Source organism: Stegostoma tigrinum, chromosome 6 (assembly GCF_030684315.1).
Source record: "Stegostoma tigrinum isolate sSteTig4 chromosome 6, sSteTig4.hap1, whole genome shotgun sequence".
Classification (NCBI taxonomy): domain Eukaryota; kingdom Metazoa; phylum Chordata; class Chondrichthyes; order Orectolobiformes; family Stegostomatidae; genus Stegostoma; species Stegostoma tigrinum.
The window spans coordinates 26730446-26752548 of record NC_081359.1 but is presented as its reverse complement, the minus strand read 5'-3'; the positions used below and the strand labels follow the sequence as shown (position 1 = coordinate 26752548).

Below are 22103 nucleotides of genomic sequence, written 5' to 3'. Positions count from 1 at the left end.
GAATAGCGACATAGCTTCAAGTCAGGATAGGGTGTGCTTTGGAGGGGAATGTGGTTTGCAGAGATAGTGTTTCTATATATCTGCTGCCCTTGTCCTTCCCAATGGTAGAGGTTGAGTGTATGGAAGGTGCTTTCTAAAGAGCCTCAGTGAATTTCTGCAGTGCATCTTGTAGAGTGCTAGTATGTGACTTCAAGGGGAACTTGAAAGTGGTATTATTCCCTTGCATTTGCTCATCCTGTCATAGGTAATAGTAGTTGTTGGTTGGATGATGCTGCTGAAGGTACCTTGGTGAGTTAGGGCAGTGTATCCTGTGGGTGCTACACACTTCTGTGACTGTGCAACAATGGTGGTATGTTTCAAGCGGTAGATGGGGACCCATCAGACAGGTTTCTTGTCCTGGATTGTGTCAAGATTCTTGAGTGTTGTTGGAGCTGAACTGAACCTGGCAAGTGGGGAATATTCCATCACACTTCTGACCTATGCCTTTTGGGTGGGCAGGCATTGAAGAGTCAGGAGTTGATTTGCTTGTTGCAGAATTTCCAGTCTCTGATCTGTTCCTGTATCTGCTAACTATCAAACTGGAGAATACTTGTTCTGGTCCACAGCAGCAACCTTGACTGGTTTGATTCTACTTGGTGAGCACCTGCTTTTAGCCAATCTTCTGATCAAAAATTAGTCCTAGTGATTAAACTTGAGCTTGACATGCTCTGTGCTGTCCTTGGACAGTGGTTGAAATGGATACTAGCTTGTCATCTGTTTTCTGATGTGTCATGCTATGGGGTGATACATGTATTTAGAAATGTTAAAAGACCATTCGGTAAAGGCAGATGGTTATTTATCAGGCAGGTTTTGTGAAATACTATAGGATAAGAATTTCTAGCCTTGAGGTATGAAGGAGATAGATAGTCTCGCTTCAGATTCTATGTGGAATTAGAATATGACCACCATGACACATGGCATTTTAAACATTGGGACACTTTTTTGATAAATTGTATACGTAAATAATTTCACAACTGTAGTTTGATCTTTCCACCTCTTTGATTATTGCTGCCAGCTTTGGTTCATCACGTCCTGAACTGAAGACTGGAGAAGGCTGATGAAAAGCTACTGCAGTGGCAGATTTTACAGTCAGCTTGATGCCTGTCTGCACCACACAGCTCAGCTTTTTAGATCAGCCTCTAGGAGTCATGTCAACTCAGTTTTTCAGGTTTATCATTTGTGGTTTAGCATTCTCCTCAGCTGCATATCATGTAGGAAAAGCGACGTGACATTGGTCCAAGTCGGTTGTGAAGAATCAGTTTGTAGTGCATCAGGAACCTGGTTAAGTAACTGCATCATTCTCGATAGCTTTTATGTGGTATAAAGCAGGCTACTATTTGACTGACCTGGGCAGCCCAAGTCATTTGTCAGATGTTTGCACGTGGGTCTAGGGCTTGTTAATTATTCATGGTTAGTACATATGTTAATACAAGCACCCATACCATTTCGTCATTTCATCAGGTTAATCATTTTCACTAAAAACGAAATGTCCTAAATCTTCCTTCTTAACCCAGTCAACATGTTTAGAAAAATAATGCACCTGTACTGCACTACTACCATGCTTTAATAATTCTTCTGTAATGGAACCCAAAACTAGACACAGTATGACTGTTTTGACCAAAGGTATTATCATATTAATCTCATCTGTTTGTCTGTGTATTTTGCTGATGAGTTCTAACTCCATTGCTATGATAGGCTAAACAATTTTCTTCTGCACCTTCATAATTCTGTGATTCTGTGAACAATCTGTATCTGTATAAGCAGCTCGCCTCTACTCTGATTTCCACTTTACCGTTAAAGGTATACTTTACTTCAGAAATGTGCTTCACATTGCCCTGCATGAAGCTACATCTGTCGCCGAAACCATTATCCTACTACCTTACCTCTGTCCACCTGCAGTCTTTCACAATTCTTATCTAAATTCATTCTTCCCTTTAATCCCAGTTCCTGAGTGAGTGAAATCCACAAAGTCAGACACTATCCATTTCATTGAAAGAAAGAGAGATTTGCAATTTATAACTCTCTTCACATCTCAGGATGTTCTACAGCCAATGTCTACTTTATCTAAACATGTTGTAATCTACGTCCATATCATTTTTCATCTCAAGATTCTTTACTCCAAGTAGAAAACCTCAGCTTCTCCAACTTGACCTTGTAGGTTAAATCTCTTAATCCTGGAGCTATTCTGCTGAATCTCCACCAAGTCACATCAAGTACCGTCCTATACTTCCTGATTATGGGATAGTCACATCTTCAAGTAGTTTTGCTTAGATATACAGATGGTTGAAATACTATTCATATTGTATAATGATATCTTATGTTTTTACTATTTGTTGCACCTGTACTGTGCAAAAATAAATCCATCATGTACTTTTCAACACTGGAGTCTTAAATATTATGGTTAAAGCTGCATGAATTAATGCAATTGCATTACCAAATGCATCTAATGATTAAAAGGGAGTTTGGGAGCCTCAAGGGATTTAGAAGAACACTCTCAGATTTCATAGTCAGCTCCCTTAGAAAAGTTTTTATTATGACCAAGAAAGTATTTATTATTTAAATGATGCCTTGTGGTTGGATGGTGGGTTTAGGTTTTCAGCTCAGAATTGCAAGAAATTGTGTGTGCTGTCTGCTGCAGAAATACTGATTGCACTTTGTCTTTTGGGTAGATTCAGATGTATCAGCTGTCACGACTTCTACATGACTATCACCGGGAATTGTACAACCATCTTGAAGACAATGAGGTCAGCCCCAGCCTCTATGCTGCCCCGTGGTTCCTCACCTTTTTTGCCTCCCAGTTCCCACTGGGATTTGTAGCCAGAGTCTTTGGTAAGTAGGAGCTTCGTTTTCTGAATTTTACCACTAACACACAACAAGAATACAACAAGAGAGCCATGAGACTTGGATAGGGTTAGCTAAAAAGCCTCGTCTTTGCAAAGGCCATGGACCATCTCTGGGTGTTAACTCTATTGCAACCATCTATAACCCTCCTGTGTGAAAATTATTATAAATGCCTTCATTCCAATTAATAACCACCGTCCGAGCATACAAATTAGGAGCAGGAGTAGGCCTTTTGGCCTCTTGACCTTGCATTGGCATTTAGTGAAATCATGGCTGAACTGATTATTATCTCATATGTTGTAGTATAATTACTGCTGCTTGTTATTCGTGTAGAAAGCTGCCATCAGTCCTTCTACCTAGATACTTTTAATCTATGCTGTGTTTAAGGGGTAGAGCAGGTGGGACTGGAACCTCCTGACCTGGAGTTAGAGACCTACCACTGCTTCCAGTGCACTACCAGTGCTCTGCTAAGCCTGAGGTTTATCTAATCAGCAATGATACAGGATAAAACACTATTGAGGTCTTAATAGTGTGATAGCAATATGTATACGTTATGTAGGCAAGTTAGGCATAGCTACAAAAATGATCAAGTGTCGGAGATGACATGTCTGTCTCCATCAGGGCCTTGTGCTAGTGTGGCTTTTATCACCCACTGACTGTACAACATCATCAAATTAAATGGAGCTGAATACATTTCAACACTAATGCTTTGAGCACTGTTACCTTAACTCCCACGAGCTATATTTTCCACTTAGATGTATTTCCCATGTTTATAAATTTAGGCATGTAACTACTTATACATCTAATGCTATCCCATCTCTTCACAAGTCTCCAGTTTCACAAGTTTAGCACCTGAGTTTTCAGAATTCTTCCATGTTGCTCTCTGTTTGGAATTGAGAAAATTACTGGGTCTCTGGATCAAAGTTTGTTGATCTTGATCCTTATCTCAATAGAATCCGTACAGTGTGGAAACAAGCCATTCGGCCCAACAGGTCCACAGCAACCCTCTGAAGAGCATCCCACCTAGACCCATCCCCATACCTTTTGCCTGTAACCCTACATTTTCCATGGTTAATACACCTAACCTACAAATCCCTGCACACTATAGGCAATTTAGCATGGCCAATCCACCTAACTTGCACATCTTTGGACTGTGGGATGAAACCAGGGCACCCAATGGCAACCCACACAGACACGAGGAGAATGTGTGAACACCAGACAGATTGAAGCCTGGTCACTGGTGCTGGGAAGCAGCAGAGTGTTAACCACTGAGTGACCGTGCCACCCTTATCTTTTCTAAATCATTTCTCCACCAGAGGATCTTTTATGTCCTGTGTGTCCTTCACAGAGGATGTCATTCCTTGCAAACCCATTGGTCCCTTTGTTCAGGACCTTTAAGAGAATATTAATCTTCTGAAATCCCTTTTGCAAGTGAACATTTCCCTGCTAACTCAGTTCGCTGTCTCATCACTTCATCTGGGGCACACTTAGTCTTATGAATGCACATCATGGTAGATAACTGCTCTGCTACAGAAAGTATTTTAGTCTTGGAAGAACCCTGGATTTTCAGACCAGCAATTTCTTCTTTTTGACCATATCTTGAAGTTGTGGATGTTGGCTTGGCTTCTATAAAATTGCATGCATCTCATACCCATTTTGTTCAAGTAAATCTTTATATTTAATCTGCTGATAGGTCTGTGTTGAAGTATTGAAGCTCTCCACTTCAACTCATCCAGTATATTAGGTGTTTTCATTGGTCTCTTGAGGATATTCTCTTGGTGAACTAGACATTTTCACATCCTTCATCAAGGTGCTAGAAGGCTCCTGCATACTTTAACAAATCTTTGTCACTGGTACAATAATTCTTTGATTGACAAAGGAGTGAAACGTTGTTGCTTAGCTTCTGTTATCTTATCATCTTACATCAGAGAAAATTTGCTGATTAATTGTGTATAGCGTATGATTGTGCTGTTTAATTACTTCACTTAGAAATTCGTCAGTGTGCTCTCAAGTCAGTTGTCCAGTTCATTTTTGTTCTGAGTATTTGCTTCATTTGAAGAACTTTTGGTTCTTCCTGTCTTCTGATTTGGCTTTGGTGCTGATTAGAATGAAAAATATTTCCAAAACACCTGTGAAGACAGTAAATCTGTCCTTGTTAATGACCTGCAATAATTCTCTTATGCCAATGTAGATAATTTCAATAAATTATTTCTTCTTGGGTTCCTCCAAGAGTCTAGAAAGTCCAAGGAAACCTTATACAAGTTGTGCTAGCTAGTCACCAATGGTTTGTTTCTTAATTTGTTGTTCTTTTAGAGCTAGTTGAATTCCTTCTGTGGTCTTAAGGATTGTGGCGTAAAAAATGATTAAATTAAATTAAATCTTGCTCTTTTAGAGCTAGTTGAATTCCTTCTGTGGTCTTAAGGATGTTGGTGTAAAAAATGATTAAATTAAATTAAATCTTGCTCTTTTAGAAATTATTTGATTTCAAATTGAAGTACTGAAAACTGGTAGAACTTCATCAAAACTATCAATATCTTCTTTTATATTTAGAAAATTTATAATACTGTAGTAGAAATTTAGCTTGAGATTTAGTATCTAATCTTAAAACTATTCTCAATCCCAAGAATTGTTTTCTCCAAGATTTCCAATGTTGCAATTTGTTTAGCTTTCTCTGGCCTTAAATCTTGATTGCAATATTGTTTATCTTTCCATTTCCTTTTAATGTGACTATTTATTCTTATTACACGAAAGCTGTTTTAAACCTGTTGCATCTCAATGCTGTTCTATTTTCTTTAAAGATCTAATTATCCCCAATAGATAAATGGTAGTGATTTAAATATCTTCAAATCTTTAAAATCTATGAAACGGCAATTTTGTTGTATTTTCTTTGTCTGTGAGCACTTAAAGTCTTATTGTGGTATAATAGTGTTTCATTCTAAGAAAGCTTTATATTTTGTATAATATCATCGCTGTTGTGTTTATTTTTAACATTCAAATTCTTTTTTGTAGCAGTACAGTATCTCTGTACTGCTCACTGAGATTTTTCCTGCTTTTTTCTGATCAAAATAGTGATTTCCTGCCTTCCGCAGATTTCCCACCTTTCATGGCCATATGTAAACTACAGGTCATTTCCAGAAAATAGACAGAGGTACAACACAATTTCAGCACAGCAAATGTGATGGGAGTTACACAAGCAAACGGATGAACATGGTATAATAATCATCATTAGAAAGGACCCTGAAGCATCCCTAGGGGAAACCAATGATGCAGCTGATTCAAACTAAACACAGCCAGTCTATGTAAAGGACATCCTGTTAATTTTAAACTTATTTTTGGTACAAGTAACTCTGAGGCAAAGGCTTTTGTTTGGAGAGTTTTGCTTGCCCTGCTATTCCCTCTGTGTGTGCTGCTGATATCTTACTAATATGCATTCTTTCAACTGCTGTATCACTACTGGATATTTTTTCTCTTGGGTTGAATCAATTTTTTTTACCCTTGTAGCCTTAACCAATGATCTCCACTGCTGATCATCAAGCCATATGTTATCGAGTCACAGAGACTTATAGCACAGAGACAGGCCCTTCGGCCCAAACTGGTCAAAGCTGATTAAAATGGCCATCCAAGCTTGGCCCATATCTTTCTAAACCTTTCCTGTCCACGTATTCATCCAACTGCCTTTTAAATGTTGTTCATGTACCCACCTCAACCACTTCCTCTGGCAGTTCATTCCATATGAGTACCACCCTCAGGATAAAACGATTGCTCCTCAGATTCCCATGTATTCTTTGCTCTCTTAATTTAAACTGATGCCTTTTAGTCCTCAATTCCCTAGCCCTGAGAAAAAGACTGAGTGCAGTCACCCTATACATGCCTCTCATGATCTTGCACCCTTCTATAAGATGCCCCCTCAGTCTCTTACGCTCGAAAGAAAAATGTCCTAGCTTATCCAACCTCTCCCTTTAACTCATTCCCTTTAGCCCTGGCGACATCCTTGTAAATTTGTTCTGCACTCTTTCCAGTTTAATAACATCCTTCCTATAGCAAGGTGACCAAAACTGAAAACAATGCTATAAGTGCGACCTCACCAATGTCTTGTACAACTGCACATGACTTCCCAACTTCTACATTCAGTGCCCTCACTGATGAAGGCCACTGTGCCAAAGGCCTTCTTCACTGCCCTGTCTACCTGTGATTCCACTTTCAGAGAACGGTGCACCTGAACTCCAAGTTCCCTCTCTTCCAGTACACTCCTTAAGGCTGTACCATTCACCATGAAATTCCTACCTTGATTTGACTTTCTAAAATGCAGCAATTCACACTTGACTATGTTAAACTCCATTTGCCATTTCTCAGTCCACACCCCCAGCTGACCAAGATCCTGTTGCAATTTCTGATAACCTTCCTCACTGACAATGATACCACCTATTTTGGAGTCAACTGCAAACTTTCTAATCATGCCTTATACAATCTCATCCAAATCACTGATATAGATACAAATAACAATGGGCCTAGCACCTACCCCTGACCTGCACTACCAGTCAGAGGCCTCCAGTCCAACAAGCATCCTTCCACTAATACTCTCTGCTTCCTACCATCAAGCCAATGGTGTATCCAGTTAGCCAGCTCTACCTAGATTCCATGCAATCGAACCTTCCAGACCAGCCTACCATGTGCAACCTTATCAAAGGCCTTACTGAAAATCCATATAGACTACATCTACCGTCCTGCCCTCATCAACCTTCCTAGTCACTTTCATTAAAGAATTCTAACAAATTTGTGAGGCATGGTCTCCCACACACGAAGCCATGCTGACAGCTTCTAATCAAACCCTATCCTTCCAAATACATATAGATCTTGTCCCTCAGAATCTTCTCAAGTAACTTACCTACCATAGATGTTAAGCCTACTGGTCAGTCCTTCTTGAATAGGGGCACAACATTTGCTACCCTCCAGCCTTCTGAGACCTTACCTGTGGCTAGCGATGATGCAAATATATCAACCAGGAGTCCTGCAATTTCTTCTGTAGCCTCTTGCTGGGTTCTTGGATATATCTGGTCAGGACTAGGAGATTTATCCACCTTCATAATTCTAATACTTCCAACACCACCTCTACTGTGATATGGACTGTCCCCATCGTGTTGTCATTAACTTCCCCAAATTCTCAAGTCTTCTTGTCTTTCTCCACAATAAACACAGAGAAGAAATATTCATTGAGGACCTCACCCATGTTCTGTGGTTCCATCTTGTGGTACTAGCCACTGCCATTGAGTGACTGGGGTAGACCGCTGCCACCAAGCCTCCTTTCTAGGTATTTTCTAACTATCCTGTTCAGAGATAGCATTAGTCATCTCTGGAGCAGTGAGACTTTAGTCTCCTGGCTCAGAGATAGGGACACTACTGCTGCACCACAATAATCCCCAATCCTCTTTCTGACTCCTCCAAATGAAACTAAAGTAATGTAGGACAGCCTCTCAAGGGTCAATCCTGAGCCTAAGGGCTTGTGAAATTAGCACTGGTAGAGGATAAACCACAATTGAGTCTTAATGAGAAGAGGCACATCTCTTACAAAACAAGTTGTGGCTTATTAACTGATAGCAGTGATTACAAGTTACATTGGGGAGTTAGCAAAGACTGTCAGGAGGCAGAGGTAATCCGCGTTGTTCCTTTGGGATCCACAGCTAGACCAGTTCTTCTCCATCCAAAGACTGAGAGTCATCAGCAAATTGGTGGTGTCTTATACAATCTCTAACATTAACACTTTCAGAACTGTTACCTGTTGGACAACAAATCCACAGTTGCACTTAGCTCTGGGAGCTCAATAAATTTTTTTCTTCGCAATGCCACGGTTTACCCTACCTGGCTGAATTTAGAGGAAATGTATCTGGTTTTCCTTCCCACTCCTTGGCTTCCTGTAGCATGGGAAAATCATGACTTGTGGAACATTTCAGTTTGAAATATTCAGCCTGCTATCATAATGAAAAGCAGTTATGTGGTGAAATATTATCCCCTTTTCTACCATCAGTAGCTAACATTGCCATAGGCCCTGAGAACTATCGAGTTGCTGTCTCATTACAGGAAGAGACGACTTGGTGATTATACTCTGAGGGACATTACACCACAGGCAAGGGGTAAGGTTGAGAAGGCGAGACGGAAGTTGGTGAATGAATTTTACCTGCTCTGTTCAACTTGTATTTATATTGTAGTTTTAACATGACAAGACATCCTAAATAAGCTGTTTGTAATTTAACAGTGAGCCACATAAGAAGATATTAGGGCAAAAAAAAAGCAAAAACTGTGAATGCTAGAAATCAGAAACAAAAACAGAAATTGCTGGGAAAATCTGTGGAGAGAAAGCAGAATTAACATTTTGGGCCCAGTAACCCTTCTTCAGAACCCAGAGTTGAGGATCCTGAAGAAGGACCACTGCACTCAAAATGTTAACTCTGTTCTCTCTCCACAGATGATGCCAGGCCTGCTGAGTTTCTCCAAGATATTAGGGCAGATGGCCAAAATCTTGTTCAAAGAGAAAGGTGAAGAAGGCAGGTGGAATAGTTTCAGGAAGGAGTTCGGGAAGAGAAGCTTCTTGGTAGTTGGAGTCACGACCGTGAGGGATTCTCAAAAAGCCAAAATTAGAGGAGTGCTGATATCTTGGAGGGTTGTGAGGCACAAAGAGATTGCAGAGGTAAGGAGGGGACGAGGTCACAGAGGAATATGAAAGCAAGAGTGAAAATTTTAAAGTTGGGATACCACTTGAGCAGGAGCTGTATTTGTAATTGTAGCTCAATAGCCTTAGCGGAGAGAGATCAATGAGATTTAGTCTGAGTTACTTAGAATACAGGCACCAGCATTTGAATTACCTTATACTTCAGTGTAGGTTACAATAAATTGCTTAAAAATAACCGGAAAAATATATACTTGTATATATTTAAATATACCAACTTTTATTTCTTCACAACATCCCAGTGTTCTATAAGACTGTAAGATATGGGAGCAGAATTAGGCCATTTGGCCTATTAAGTCTGATCTGCCTTTCAACCCCATTCTCCTGCCTTCTTCCCATAACCCTTCATCCCATAACTAACCAAAAACCCTATCTGTCTCTGTCTTAAATACGTCTATCACTTGGCTTCCACAGTTTTCTGTGGCAATGGGTTTTACAGACTCACCTCCTCTGGCCAAACAAATTCCTCCTCATCTCACTGCAAATGGGGCGTCCCTTTACTCCGAGGCTGTGCCCTTGGGCTTTAGTCTGTCCGAGTAGTAGAAACATTTTCTTCACATCCACTCTATCCAGCCCTCTCAGTATTCTATTAGTTTCAGTCAAGTATCCCCTTATCCCTCTAAACTCCATCAAGTACAGACTCGGAGTCCTCAACTGCTCCGCATATGACAAGCCCTTCATCACAGGGATCATTCTTGAAAACCTCCTGTGGACATCCTTGTATGTATCTTTCCGTGGATATTCCTTAGATATTGGGCCTAAAACTGCTCAATATTCCAAATGCGTCTGACCAGAGCCTTACACAGCCTCAACAGGACATTTTCTGCTTTTGCATTCCAGCCCACTTGAAATGATCGTTAACATCACATTTACCTTCTTAACTGCCAGCTGAACCTGCAGTTAACCTTAAGAGAATTCTGAACGAGATCTCCCAAGTCCCTTTGTGCTTCAGATTTCCAAAACCTTTCTCCATTTAGAAAATACTCTGTGCATCTATTCTCCCTGCCAAACTGCATGACCTCACACTTTCCCACATTGTATACCATCTGCCACTTCTTTGCCCACTCTCCTACCCTTTCCAAGTCCTTCTGCAGCCTCCTGGCCTCCTCAACACTATTTGTCTTTTCATCTATTTCTGTGACATCTGCAAACTTAGCAACAGTGCCCTCAGTTTCTTTGCCCAAATCATTAATGTATAATGTTAATAGTTGTGGTCCCGACACAGACCTCTGTGGAACTCCACTAGTCATCAGCTGGCATCATGAAAAACACCATTTATCCCCATTCTCTGCCATCTGCCAGTTAGCCAGTCCGTGCAATACCTTGCCACTAACACCATGAGTTTTTATCTCATTTTGTAGTCTCCTATGTGGCCCCTTTCAAAGGCCTTCTGGAAATCCAAATAGATTGTGTTCACTGGCTCTCCTTTGTCAAATTTGCTCATTATTTCCTCAAAGAATTCTTTCAGATTTGTCAGAGATGACATCCCCCGACACAGCCATGCTGCCTCAGCCCCGTTTTACTGTGCACTTCCAAGTACTTTGCAATGTCACCCCTAATAATGGACAACAACCACAGTCAAGGTAACCCATCTATCATTTCTTGTCTTCTGCCTCCCTCTTGTCTTAAACAGGGGTATTACTTCAGCCATTTTCCAGTCGTCTGGGTCCATCCTTGACTTCAGTGATTCCTGAAAGCCAATGCCTCTACAATCTCCTCAGCTCTGTCCTTCAGCACTCTGGGGTGTAGACCATCTTGTCTGAATGATTTCTCCACTTTCACACTTTTCAGCAGCACCATCTCCTTAGTGAAGGCCACCACACTCACCTTTGACCCCTGACTCTGTTGAAGTTCTGGTGTGCTGCTGGTGTCTTCCACCATGAAAACTGATGTAAAGTATTGATTCAGTTCCTCTGCCATTTCTTTGTTCCCCATTTCTACTTACCCAGCCTCTTTTACCAGCGGTCCAATGTCCACTCTTGCCTCTGTCTTACCTTTTATGTATCCAAGAAAATCTTTTGCAATCTTCTTTAATAGTACTTGTTAGCTTAACCTCATATTTCATCTTCCACCATTCCAATTATTGCTTTATCAGTTTTTCTTTGCTGATTTTTAAATGCTTCCCAATCTTCTGGCTTCCCACTAATCTTCACCACGTTGTAATGCTTTCTTTTACTTTTATGCTGTCTCTGACTTCTCTAGTCAGCCATGGTTGCCTTGTCCTCTCCTTTGTTTACTACTTCTTCGTTGGGATGAATATTTGCTGTTCTTCCTGAATTATGTCCAGAAACTCTCTCTACCATTGCTGCCCTGCTGCCTTCCCTGCTAGGCTCCCCTTCCAACTGATGTTGGCCAGCTTATCCCTCATGTCTTTGCAGTTATCTTTACTCAACAGCAATACCATTAGACCAGATCGTAGGTTCTCCCTGTCAACCTGCAAGAGGAGTTCTATCAAGTAATGTTCGCTGCCCCTACAGATTGCTTCTCCTTAAGCTCCCTAATCAAGTTTGCCTTGTTATACATTCCAGATCTGCAGTCAATAATACTTTTGATGTGTCATTATTGCTGTAATGCAGCAGCTAATTTCCACATGGCAGGAACCTAAAATCAGTAACCTAGTAGGAAACTAATGATCTGTTGCAGTGATGAGTGTGAAATATAGACCAAGGCATCAGGAAGAGCTCATCTGCTGCCCTGTAAATTAGTGACATGGCAACTTTTACAGCAGATGGAAGAAGCAGACTGAACCTCAGTTTAGCATTTTATCTGGCAGACAGAACTTCTAACAGTGTAGCTCTCTTTCAGTACCAAATAAAGTGTCATTGTGTAGTTATGTGATTGGAGTGGGATGTGAGCCGACATCAGAGGAATGACCACTATTGCTGAGTCAAACCTACATGCAGGCTCATTAATTGTACATGCAACATCAGATCTCTATTCATCCTTACATTGGTCCTTCCAAGTTTGTGACTTAGTCATATGGTTATCACAGATTTTAAATGCCATTACTCTCAATGACCTCTACTTTGTTTGACCTTAGAGTACTTAGCCTAATGGTGAGAATGGAAAATAAACGTTTCTCTCATTCTTGACACTTAATTTCTGCTAAACACAAAATTGGAAGGGAGCATCAATTTTTTAAATGTCTATTTGAATTTCAGTGTCTGATTTAATTTGGTTCTGCACACAGGAATAGACAGCAAATTGAAAAGCAAAATTTATCTATAATTTCAGTTTTTAGTCTGCATTGCATTGTTCATATGCAACCATGCCTTGAAGGTTTGAGGATAGCAGTGAGTATGGGATAGTGGTAACCATGGTAGCAAAAGAAGTGTCTCCTCCCATTTAGAGCAGCTAATAAATGCAGTTTGGTTGTAGTTACTTGGCAGGCTTACTTTACACAATGAGTGCTGGAATTTTTATGCTGCCTGTAAGTTGTGAAATTGTTTGTAATGAATTTGGAGGTATCAATGGATTTGGGGATTTAGGAACGTATCCTGCCTCCATTTGACAGTTGTTCGAGAGAGCTGATTAAAACAATAATTATGAGTACAAAGCCCACAGCTTACCATGGTGTCTGGCAGTGTCAGAAAATTATTAAGAACCATTTTCAAGCAATATATTATTTTGAATCGTAGTGCTTGACATGTTTGATGAAAAAGACTGTTGGAAAGCCATCATGTCTCTACAGCATGCATTCTTTCTACACGTGAGCTGCGTTTTTAAATGTCTGTTCTGGGACACCCTTGGGAGAACTGGCCTGTCTGAGTTCTTAACAGAATAACATCACGTAGTACTGAAGTCTTGCAAAGACGCATAAACATAATATTGACTCTTTTTTAATTCTACACATGGCAACATATAGATAAATATTTGACTTGAAAATGGAGATGTTCTGACTAACATTATGACTTGTTGGTCTGTATTCTATTTCTTTTTTTCAAAAAACAGATATAATGTTTCTCCAAGGGACTGATGTGATATTTAAAGTGGCCCTCAGCCTGCTGAGCAGTCATGAGGCATTAATTCTGCAATGTGACAGTTTCGAGACCATCGTAGATTTCATAAAATCAACCATTCCGAATCTGAGTCACACACAGATGGAGAAGACTATTGTTCAGGTACTAATGTCACTGCTTAGTATTGTGTACTTTTCAATGAAGTTGCCTCGATTTGCACTTTGTAGATCTACCTGAAATTTTGTCAAGGCATAGAGAGGATATTCATATTTAATTCACTAATAGGTGTAAATATCTGCATCAATATGGTTTTGATTATCTATGCTAACCTGTTTTATACATGTCACACTTCCACATTTCACTCGGAATAAAAAGATGTTATTTTTATTTTCATTTGGTCCACAACCTGTGTATTTTTAACACGTAAAAGTTATTTACTAATTAACAGTTTTCAGATTTAACCGGTCTTTTGTATCAGACCAAATAGAATACCATCGTTTATGAGAGAATGAAAATAAAGTGTGCTGGACTTTTTTAAACCAGAAACCTGCAACCACTGAACTGTATCCATGTGGGGTACTGGTTTTAAACTGAATAGCTTTTCCAATGTCTATGGGATTTAATACATTATCATCATAGTGCCTGTCCTTGATATAATAAAGATACTGTGGCCATAAGTGCAGCCTCGTGCACTGTATGCTTTCCTATAAATCACCCAGAGGGATAATTTATGGCCATTAATAGTTATGTATTAGTCCAAGGGAACTGTAAAGCTAATGTTACTTGTAATTTACAGACCAGTCTTAAAGTGTTTGACCTCAAGTTACAGGAAGGCACTAAAGTTTATGACATTGTTTTTATGACATTGTTGATCACTTCTAAGTAACGCTGTTAGCACAGTAGCTCTCAACAGTGGTTTATATTTTACTTAGTACATTTTACTGCTTGTTTAATGTATGTCAAGTACAACTTTCTACACGCTGTTCATATAGCACAGCTGGGCTACACTTATGAGATTTCTTTTACCTTCTATATTTGTCCAGCCTAACCACTGTCATTTTAGAACAAAGTTATTGTTCAGGATTCTGTGCTGTTATGATTTTGTAGTGGGCTGGTGCTTCAGCTGGCTAGACATGATCTTCATGGCCCAAGGAAGATCCTGACTGTCAAATCAGCCCTATTGCCTGTGGCATAGGATATGAGCAAGTACTGTTCCACTAATTAATTAATTCATTTCATTTAACTAAGGAGGAGAAAGTAAAAATTATCACGGTTACAGAATCCTAATACCCTTGAAATGTCATATGAACAGAAACCATGTATGTATCCTCATATGTTTAATTTTTGTCCCACCCAATCTCCTTCAATGCATTGTCTGCCTGGATATAATCTTCAAAGTGGTTAAGAAAAGCTGTTTGAGGTGCATCTCCTGACTCCAATCTGGTTTCAGTATTTGTAATTACATTTGCTCCTTGCCCAGCAATTCCTCCATTTTATAATTCCCACTGTATTGTTCAAATCCCTCATGGCTCTGCTTGTCCCTATCTGTGTAACCTTCAACAACCAGGACAGGCACAATAGACTGAATGGATTCCTTCTGCACAACTCCAGTTCTTTCAGTTATTTCTTTTTTGGTCCTCGAGAGCGAGGACCAGAAATCAAATCCATTGACAGCGTTCTTATAACATGAAGCATTGACCCTTGATGTCAAGATCTGTCCCTATTTACAATATTGACCCACCAATGTCTTGAGGCTCAGACTGATAGATGGTGAGCTGCTTCTTTCAATAGCCTAACAACAAAACCACAAATCCATAAGCAGCTTGTGCTGATTTGTGACTCAAGACATATGTTGTTCTCAATATTGCTGGCTGGATTGTTTCCCACACTGGTTATGATGGCACATGGTGAACTCGCCGTTACTTTTTCCTGCAATTTTTGGCCAGCATTGCTTCATTGTTGTCAACACATGAGACAAGACTTAAATTATTCATCAGCATATAGAGAAAACTTCCACCAGTTTCAAAGTTCTAGGGACAAGGTCACAATCCCCTTTTAGGTTGAAATCTGCATCACAGTGCCAGTTATTCCTAGAAGCAATTTTAGGTCCCCTTCATTCACTGTTTTCAGTAAATCATTTCTGGGTGTGTTGTAGGTATTTGAGATGGACATTTCCAAGCAGCTGCATGCCTATGAGGTAGAATACCATGTGTTGCAAGATGAAATGGTGGAGAACTCATTGCCCAATGATGATGGAGACCGTCTGGAGAAACTGGAGAGAGCAAATTGTCAGCTCAAGAGACAAAACATGGAGCTACTGGAGAAGCTTCAGGTAATAATTACTTCAACTGTTAAACGGTTAATGCAAAGGGATGAAATGATACTGTCTCAGGAAATGAGATACCTACAGGATCTTTTCTTTGGGGACACATAATACATACGTCTGAACTTAGTTTTTTTTTAACCAAGAAAATTAACTTTGATCCAGCCTTATCAGGTGCTTCTGAATATCAATGACAATTCCCATCTATCAATAGATTTTTTTCTTTATTTAGGTTCCCATTCATCTGTAATATCAAGGTTACTTATGTGTAGATCATCAATGTAGCCCAACCGTCAGCAAGTCTAATAGCCACTTGGCTGATATCTACATATTAAAGTGTTAGCTAACTTGTTCTGGTTCAAGTACAAGAGCTGTGCGAAGTAATGAAGTGCGTCAAACTTCTTGATTAATTATAAGACTAAAAGCAATGTAGTTGACTTTTATGTGCCCTCTGAAATGGCCTCGCAAGCCATTCTATTGTATTAAACGTTGCAGAAAAGGAACAAAAATTGATCCAGACACTGTAAACTTCAAAGGCAAACACAGCCCTGGCAGCACTGCAAAGTTCTCCTCACCAGCATCTGAGGCTAGTGCCAAAATCAGGATAGCGTCCTGACAGACTAGTCAAGCAGCAGCCTGACACAGCCATTACTCTGTGAATTGTACCTTACCGATAATGTCCTAGTCACCACCATTACAATCCCCGTGTATGTCATGCTCCAACAGCCAAATACACCAAGTACAGCTGGTGTTTAGTAGTGTAGAGTTGGGAGGGAGTTGCCTCAGAGTAAATGTGATCAAAGAAATCATCTGCTGATTACCATGTATCACTATTCTACACCTCTTCCCAAGCAAGGCCAATGAAGTAGTACTACACCATATTAAACGTCACTTGAGGGTGCCAAAAATACAGAAAGTACTCTAGGTGGTGGATTTCAATGTCTGCTCCCAACAGTGGCTCAGTCTTGTCTCTAAACTCCAAGCTGACCAAGTCGTAGATTCATACAGCGTGGAAACAGACCCTTCCGTTCAACTAATCCATGCTGACCATAATCCCAAACCAAACTCATCCCACTTTCCTGTGTTTGGGCTACATCCTTCTAAACCCCTCCTATTAATGTACCCATCTAAATGTCTTTTAAATGTTATGACTACCTGCATCCACCACATCCTCTGGCAGTTCATTCCACATACAAACCACCCTCTGTGTGGAAAAAGTTGCCCCTCCAGTCCCTTTTAAATCTTTCTCCTCTCACCTTAACAATGTGCCCCCTAGTTCTGAACTCGCCCAGCCTAGTGGAAGACCCCTGCAATTCAGCTTAACTATGCCCCTCATGATCTTATAAACTTCTATGAGGTTGCCCCTCAACCTCCTGTGCTCCAAATGAAAAAAGCCCTAGCCTATCCTGCCTCTTCTATAGCTTGCGTTCTTCAGTACTGACAACATTCTTGTAAATCTTTTCTGAACCCTCTCCAATTAAAGAATAAAAAATACAGCAGGATGACCAGAACTGTACACAGTACCCCAAAAGTGCCCTCGCTGCCGTCCTGTACAACCTCAACATGACGTCCCAACTTCTATATTCAATAGCTTGAGCAATGAAGGCAAGTGTATTAAACATCTTACTAACCACCCAGTCTGTCAGTGATGCAGTTTCCAAAGAATAATGTATCTGAGCCCTTCAGCCTCTCTGTTCATCAACACTGCCCGAGGCCTCACCACTAATTGTATAAGTCCTGCCCTTGTTTGTTTTAGCCAAAATGCTACACCTCACATTTATCCAAATTAAACCCCAGTTGCCACTACTCAGCCCATTAGCCTAGTTGATCAAGATCCTTTCGTAATCTTAGATAACCTTCTTCCACTGTCAACAATACAACCAATTTTGGTGTCATCTGCAAATTTACTAACCATGCCTCCTGAATTCTGATCCAAATTGTTTGTATAAATAACAAACAGAAGTGTACCCAGAAACAACCCCTGCAGAACACAGGCCTCCAGTCTAAAAAACAACCCTCCAACACCATCCTCTGTCTCCTACCATCAAACCAATGAACTGCTAGACTTGGCAGCATGTTGTGAGGAACAAACAAAAGGGAGAACCATACTTGACCTCACTGTCATCAGTCTGTCCATGACACTATTGATAAATGTGATCACTGTATAGGCCTTGTGGGGACAAAACCCTGCCTTCACTTTGACAATATCCTCCATCATATTGTATGACAATTTCACCGTACTAAATGAAACAGACTTCAAACAGATCTTGCACCTCAAGACTGGGCATCTGAGACGCACCATCAGTAGCAATGGATTTGTACTCAAACACAATCTGCAACCTAATAACACTGCAAATTCCCCTCTCCGTCACTACTATTAAGTCAGACTATCAGTCCTGGTTTAATAAAGAGTCCAGGAAGGCACACCAGGAGCAGTACCAGGTATTTCTAAAAATGAGGTGACAACCTGATGAAGCTACAAGGCAGGACTACTTGTGTGCTAAACAGCATTAGCAGCAAATGATAAAGCTAAATGATTCTATACCCAAAAGATCAGATCTAAGCTCTGCAATACAACCAACCCAGTTGTGAATGGTGGTGGAAAATCAAATAACTCATTCGAGGAATTGGGCTCCACAAATATCCCCATCCTCAATGATGAGGAAGCCCAATACAAAAGATACAGCTGGAAGATTTGCAACAATCTTCAGCCAGAAGTGCCAAGTTGATGATACATTTTGGCCCCCACCCGCGGTCCCTGGCATCACAAGTTCCAGTCTTCAGCTGGTTCAGTTCAGTCCACGTGATACCAAAAAAAGGCCCCAAGGCACTGGACACTGTAAAGACTATGGGCCCTGACGATATTCTGGCTATATTCCTGAAGCCTTGTGCTCTCGAACTTGTTATGTCAGTCGCTAAGATGTTCCTGTACAGCAACAACACTGGCAATGTGGAAAATTGGCCAGGTATATCCTGTACACACAAGTGGGACAAATCCAACCTGACCAATTACTGCCCAATCAGCCTACTCTGGAGCATCAGTAAAGTCATGGAAGGTGTTATCAACAGTGCTATCAAGCAGATCTTGCTCAGCAATAACCTGTTAACTGATGCCAAGTTTGGGATCCGCAAGGACCACTCAGCTCCTGACCTCATTACAGCCTTTGTTCAATTATGAACAATAGAGCTGGATTCCAGAGGTCAGCGATCACATCCTCAGACATTCACGCCAACCACCACTAAGGCTTAGTAGTAGCAATGTGCACCATCTACGTTATGCACTGCAGAAATTCACCAAAGCTCCCTCGACATTAAATTCCCGATACACAAATGCTATAATCCATAAGGACAGGGAAGTAGATACATGGGAACACCATCATTTGCAAGCTTTCCTCCAACCTACTCACCACCATGACTTGGAAATATATTGTCATTCCTATTCAGTCACTGGGTCAAAATTCGCCAACACGCTCTTTGAAGGAATTCTGGGTCTACTTAAACCCAAAGGATTGAAGTAATTCAAGAAGGCAGTTCACCACTGCCACATGAAGGGCAGCTAGGGATGGGCAATAAATGCTGGCCTCGCTAACAAAGCCCACGTGCCCAAATGAGTTAAAAAAACTTATAAAGTTCTTTCAAAATTTATCAAAGCCTATAATATGAGCATTTTCTATGCTATGAATAACCCAGGCCTAACTAAAACTTATTTGAAATATAAAGCCAGGAAAATACCTGAAATCACCAAGGAGTAGTCAATCTTGCGTTAGTTGTATTTTTTCAGTGTCTGTGTCACTTCTTCCCAGTGGTTGTGACATCAATATTTCTTCAACAATTCTTCTCATACCTTAACTTTAGGGAAGGACAAGGCTTTGTATTTACCAACATAGCAGTCAGTTTGGAAGTGACATCCTGAGCAGCAGTTGTAATGATGGGTCTCCAGACTTGAGATCATAACTCTGCTTCTTTCTCTCTACAAATGCTGTTGGACTTGCTGAGCTTCTCTGGCATTATACTGTCAGTTCTGTAATCATCAATTAGTGCTCATTTTATGCTAATTCTCTCCAATTCTATGCAAAAAAAAGCCTGCCCATCTTTCCAGGCTCTTTGGAAATCCCTAATAAGTTTCATTCAGTTGGGCATTTTGACAGCAATTTCAAGAAAGAAAGAGGAAGGAAAGAAATATTTGCATACGTGCATATATTTTAAAATATTTTTATATTCTCAGAATTTCAGAAGGTCTTGAAATCAAGAGGTTTTCATGAAATCTTTCCTCCCTTTATGGGAGGCGAAGACCTAGTGGTATTATCACAAGATTATTAATCCAGCGACACAGCCTGTTTTCTGGGGCCCCGGGTTTGAATCTTGCTATGACAGTTGGTGGAATTTGAGTTTGACACACATCTGGAATTAAGAGACCACTGATGACTGTGAAACCATTGTCTGTTGGCAGAAAAACACATCTGGTTCACTGATGGCCTTTTGCAAAGGAAGCTGTAGTCTTTAACTGTTCGAGGCTACGTGTGACTCCAGATCCACACCAATGTGATTGACCTTAACATGGTCAAAAATGCTGGCCTGACCAGTGATACCCATGTATTAGTCAACTGGAGAACATGGGTGACTTACTAGTAATGACCAATAGATTTTTAAAAAAATGGACGATTTGATGATGGGAAAACAAAGTTCAGTCTTTGTAAGAACACTTCTGGATCTTCAAAAATAAAGGAATAAAAGAGCCATTGCCTGGCGGTCCACACATCAAGGTTCCAAGTAGCGCATTGGTCTGTGCTGACATGGCTGATCACAGGTGATTCTAGGCTAATGGGCAATTTGAAGAGAGGTAGGCAAACTCAGTCAGGTTATCGCTCTCTTGAGCCTGCTTCATTGAGCCCTGCTAATTAGAGCAGATATATGAAAATCAGGGGGCAATTGGATCAGGTTCCGTACTTTTCTACCTTGGTCGAACAGCCGGTTAGGCTGCATGTAAAGAACAGCAACTTAGTGATGCTATCTGTGGAGAAACTGTGCATGAAAAATGAAAAGAAATTGGAGGTACAAGCAAAAAAGAGGCACTTTGACCTGAAGTCCCATGGACTCACTGTTCAATGGCCTACTGCTAGACATTTGTCCTCTGTTAATGTATGTCTCATTAATTATTTCCTTCATTTTACAGGCCACTCGCTTCAAGATACAGAACCTGGAAGCCAGCATTGAAAATATTTTAAGCCGAGAAAATAAAATGAAGCTCCTAATCCGCACAATGGAGCAGGAGAAGCAATCGCACTTAAAGACTATAGAACACATGCGCAAGTATTTGCCACAGGATGTCCTCAATGATGGGGAGTTTCTGGCAAGGAAGAATTCAGGGATTTTCTTGTCAAGAAAGCCTGAAGCAGTGGATGAGGAACTGGATGGTAGCAAAATGAAGATAGGAAATAATAAGTCATGAAAACTTCAAGAGCAAAACCTGGGCGACAGTGCTGTAGGAAGCTGAATAGCCATTCTGATGAGGAAAATGCATGCTTTACTAGGCCTCTGAGTCACTGTGTCACATGGTATATGGCTCAGAAGAGGTTGTATGGAGGCCTTTGTAATGTAAGAATGGAGAACTTAGAAAGTGTGGTATCCAAAATGTCATTCTTTTAAAAAATTCAACTTAACAGTTGTTCACCTGACTTATTTGGTGTTTATTACATTTAGCATCATGGTTGGAAACTGTGCTTCATGACTGCAGCTTTTGTTGTATTACTTATTGTACGTCAGCAAGGGGAGCTGCTTGATCATTAAGACAAAAGACCAAGGTGACGGTTCTATGTCAATTGCTCTTTTCCTGCCATATATAGTTACTGGGGTGAGGATGGTATTCAGTCTGTCAAAATCATGTGGGAAATGTAAAAAAAATAAAAAAAAATTTATTTTCTCTTCAAGGAGCAAAGTGGTTCTAATATGAAGCCAGTTGGAATTATCATTTAAAAACAGAAGGCAGTTCATTTCCTTTCATCAACAAAATGGTTGACTGGAGAATAGATGTGGCATTTAACCAGCTCCACGTCAACTACACATACTTACAAAGTGCCAAATCCCACTGCTTTCATGTTGGTTGATGTTGCAGTGTGCCAGCAAATCATTACCTCTTCTCTACGGAATGAAACCAGCTAAAGTCCAAAGAAGGACAATGTTCAAAATGGAGATCAAAAGTATTGGAGCTACTTCTGCTGTT

General features: G+C 40.4%; 1 protein-coding gene across 3 annotated transcripts in view; it reads left to right on the top strand.

Annotated features, from left to right (window-relative positions):
* Positions 1-21810, top strand: part of tbc1d4 (TBC1 domain family, member 4) — a 264316-nt gene extending 242506 nt beyond the window's left edge. For all 3 annotated transcript variants that reach the window (XM_048532383.2, XM_048532382.2, XM_048532384.2), the window contains 4 exons: positions 2709-2868; positions 13553-13722; positions 15716-15892; positions 21057-21810. In XM_048532383.2, coding sequence (XP_048388340.1) covers positions 2709-2868; positions 13553-13722; positions 15716-15892; positions 21057-21332 — 783 coding nt within the window. In that variant the 3' untranslated portion in view covers positions 21333-21810. The remainder of the gene's footprint in view (positions 1-2708; positions 2869-13552; positions 13723-15715; positions 15893-21056) is intronic.
* Positions 21811-22103: the final 293 nt, after the last annotated feature.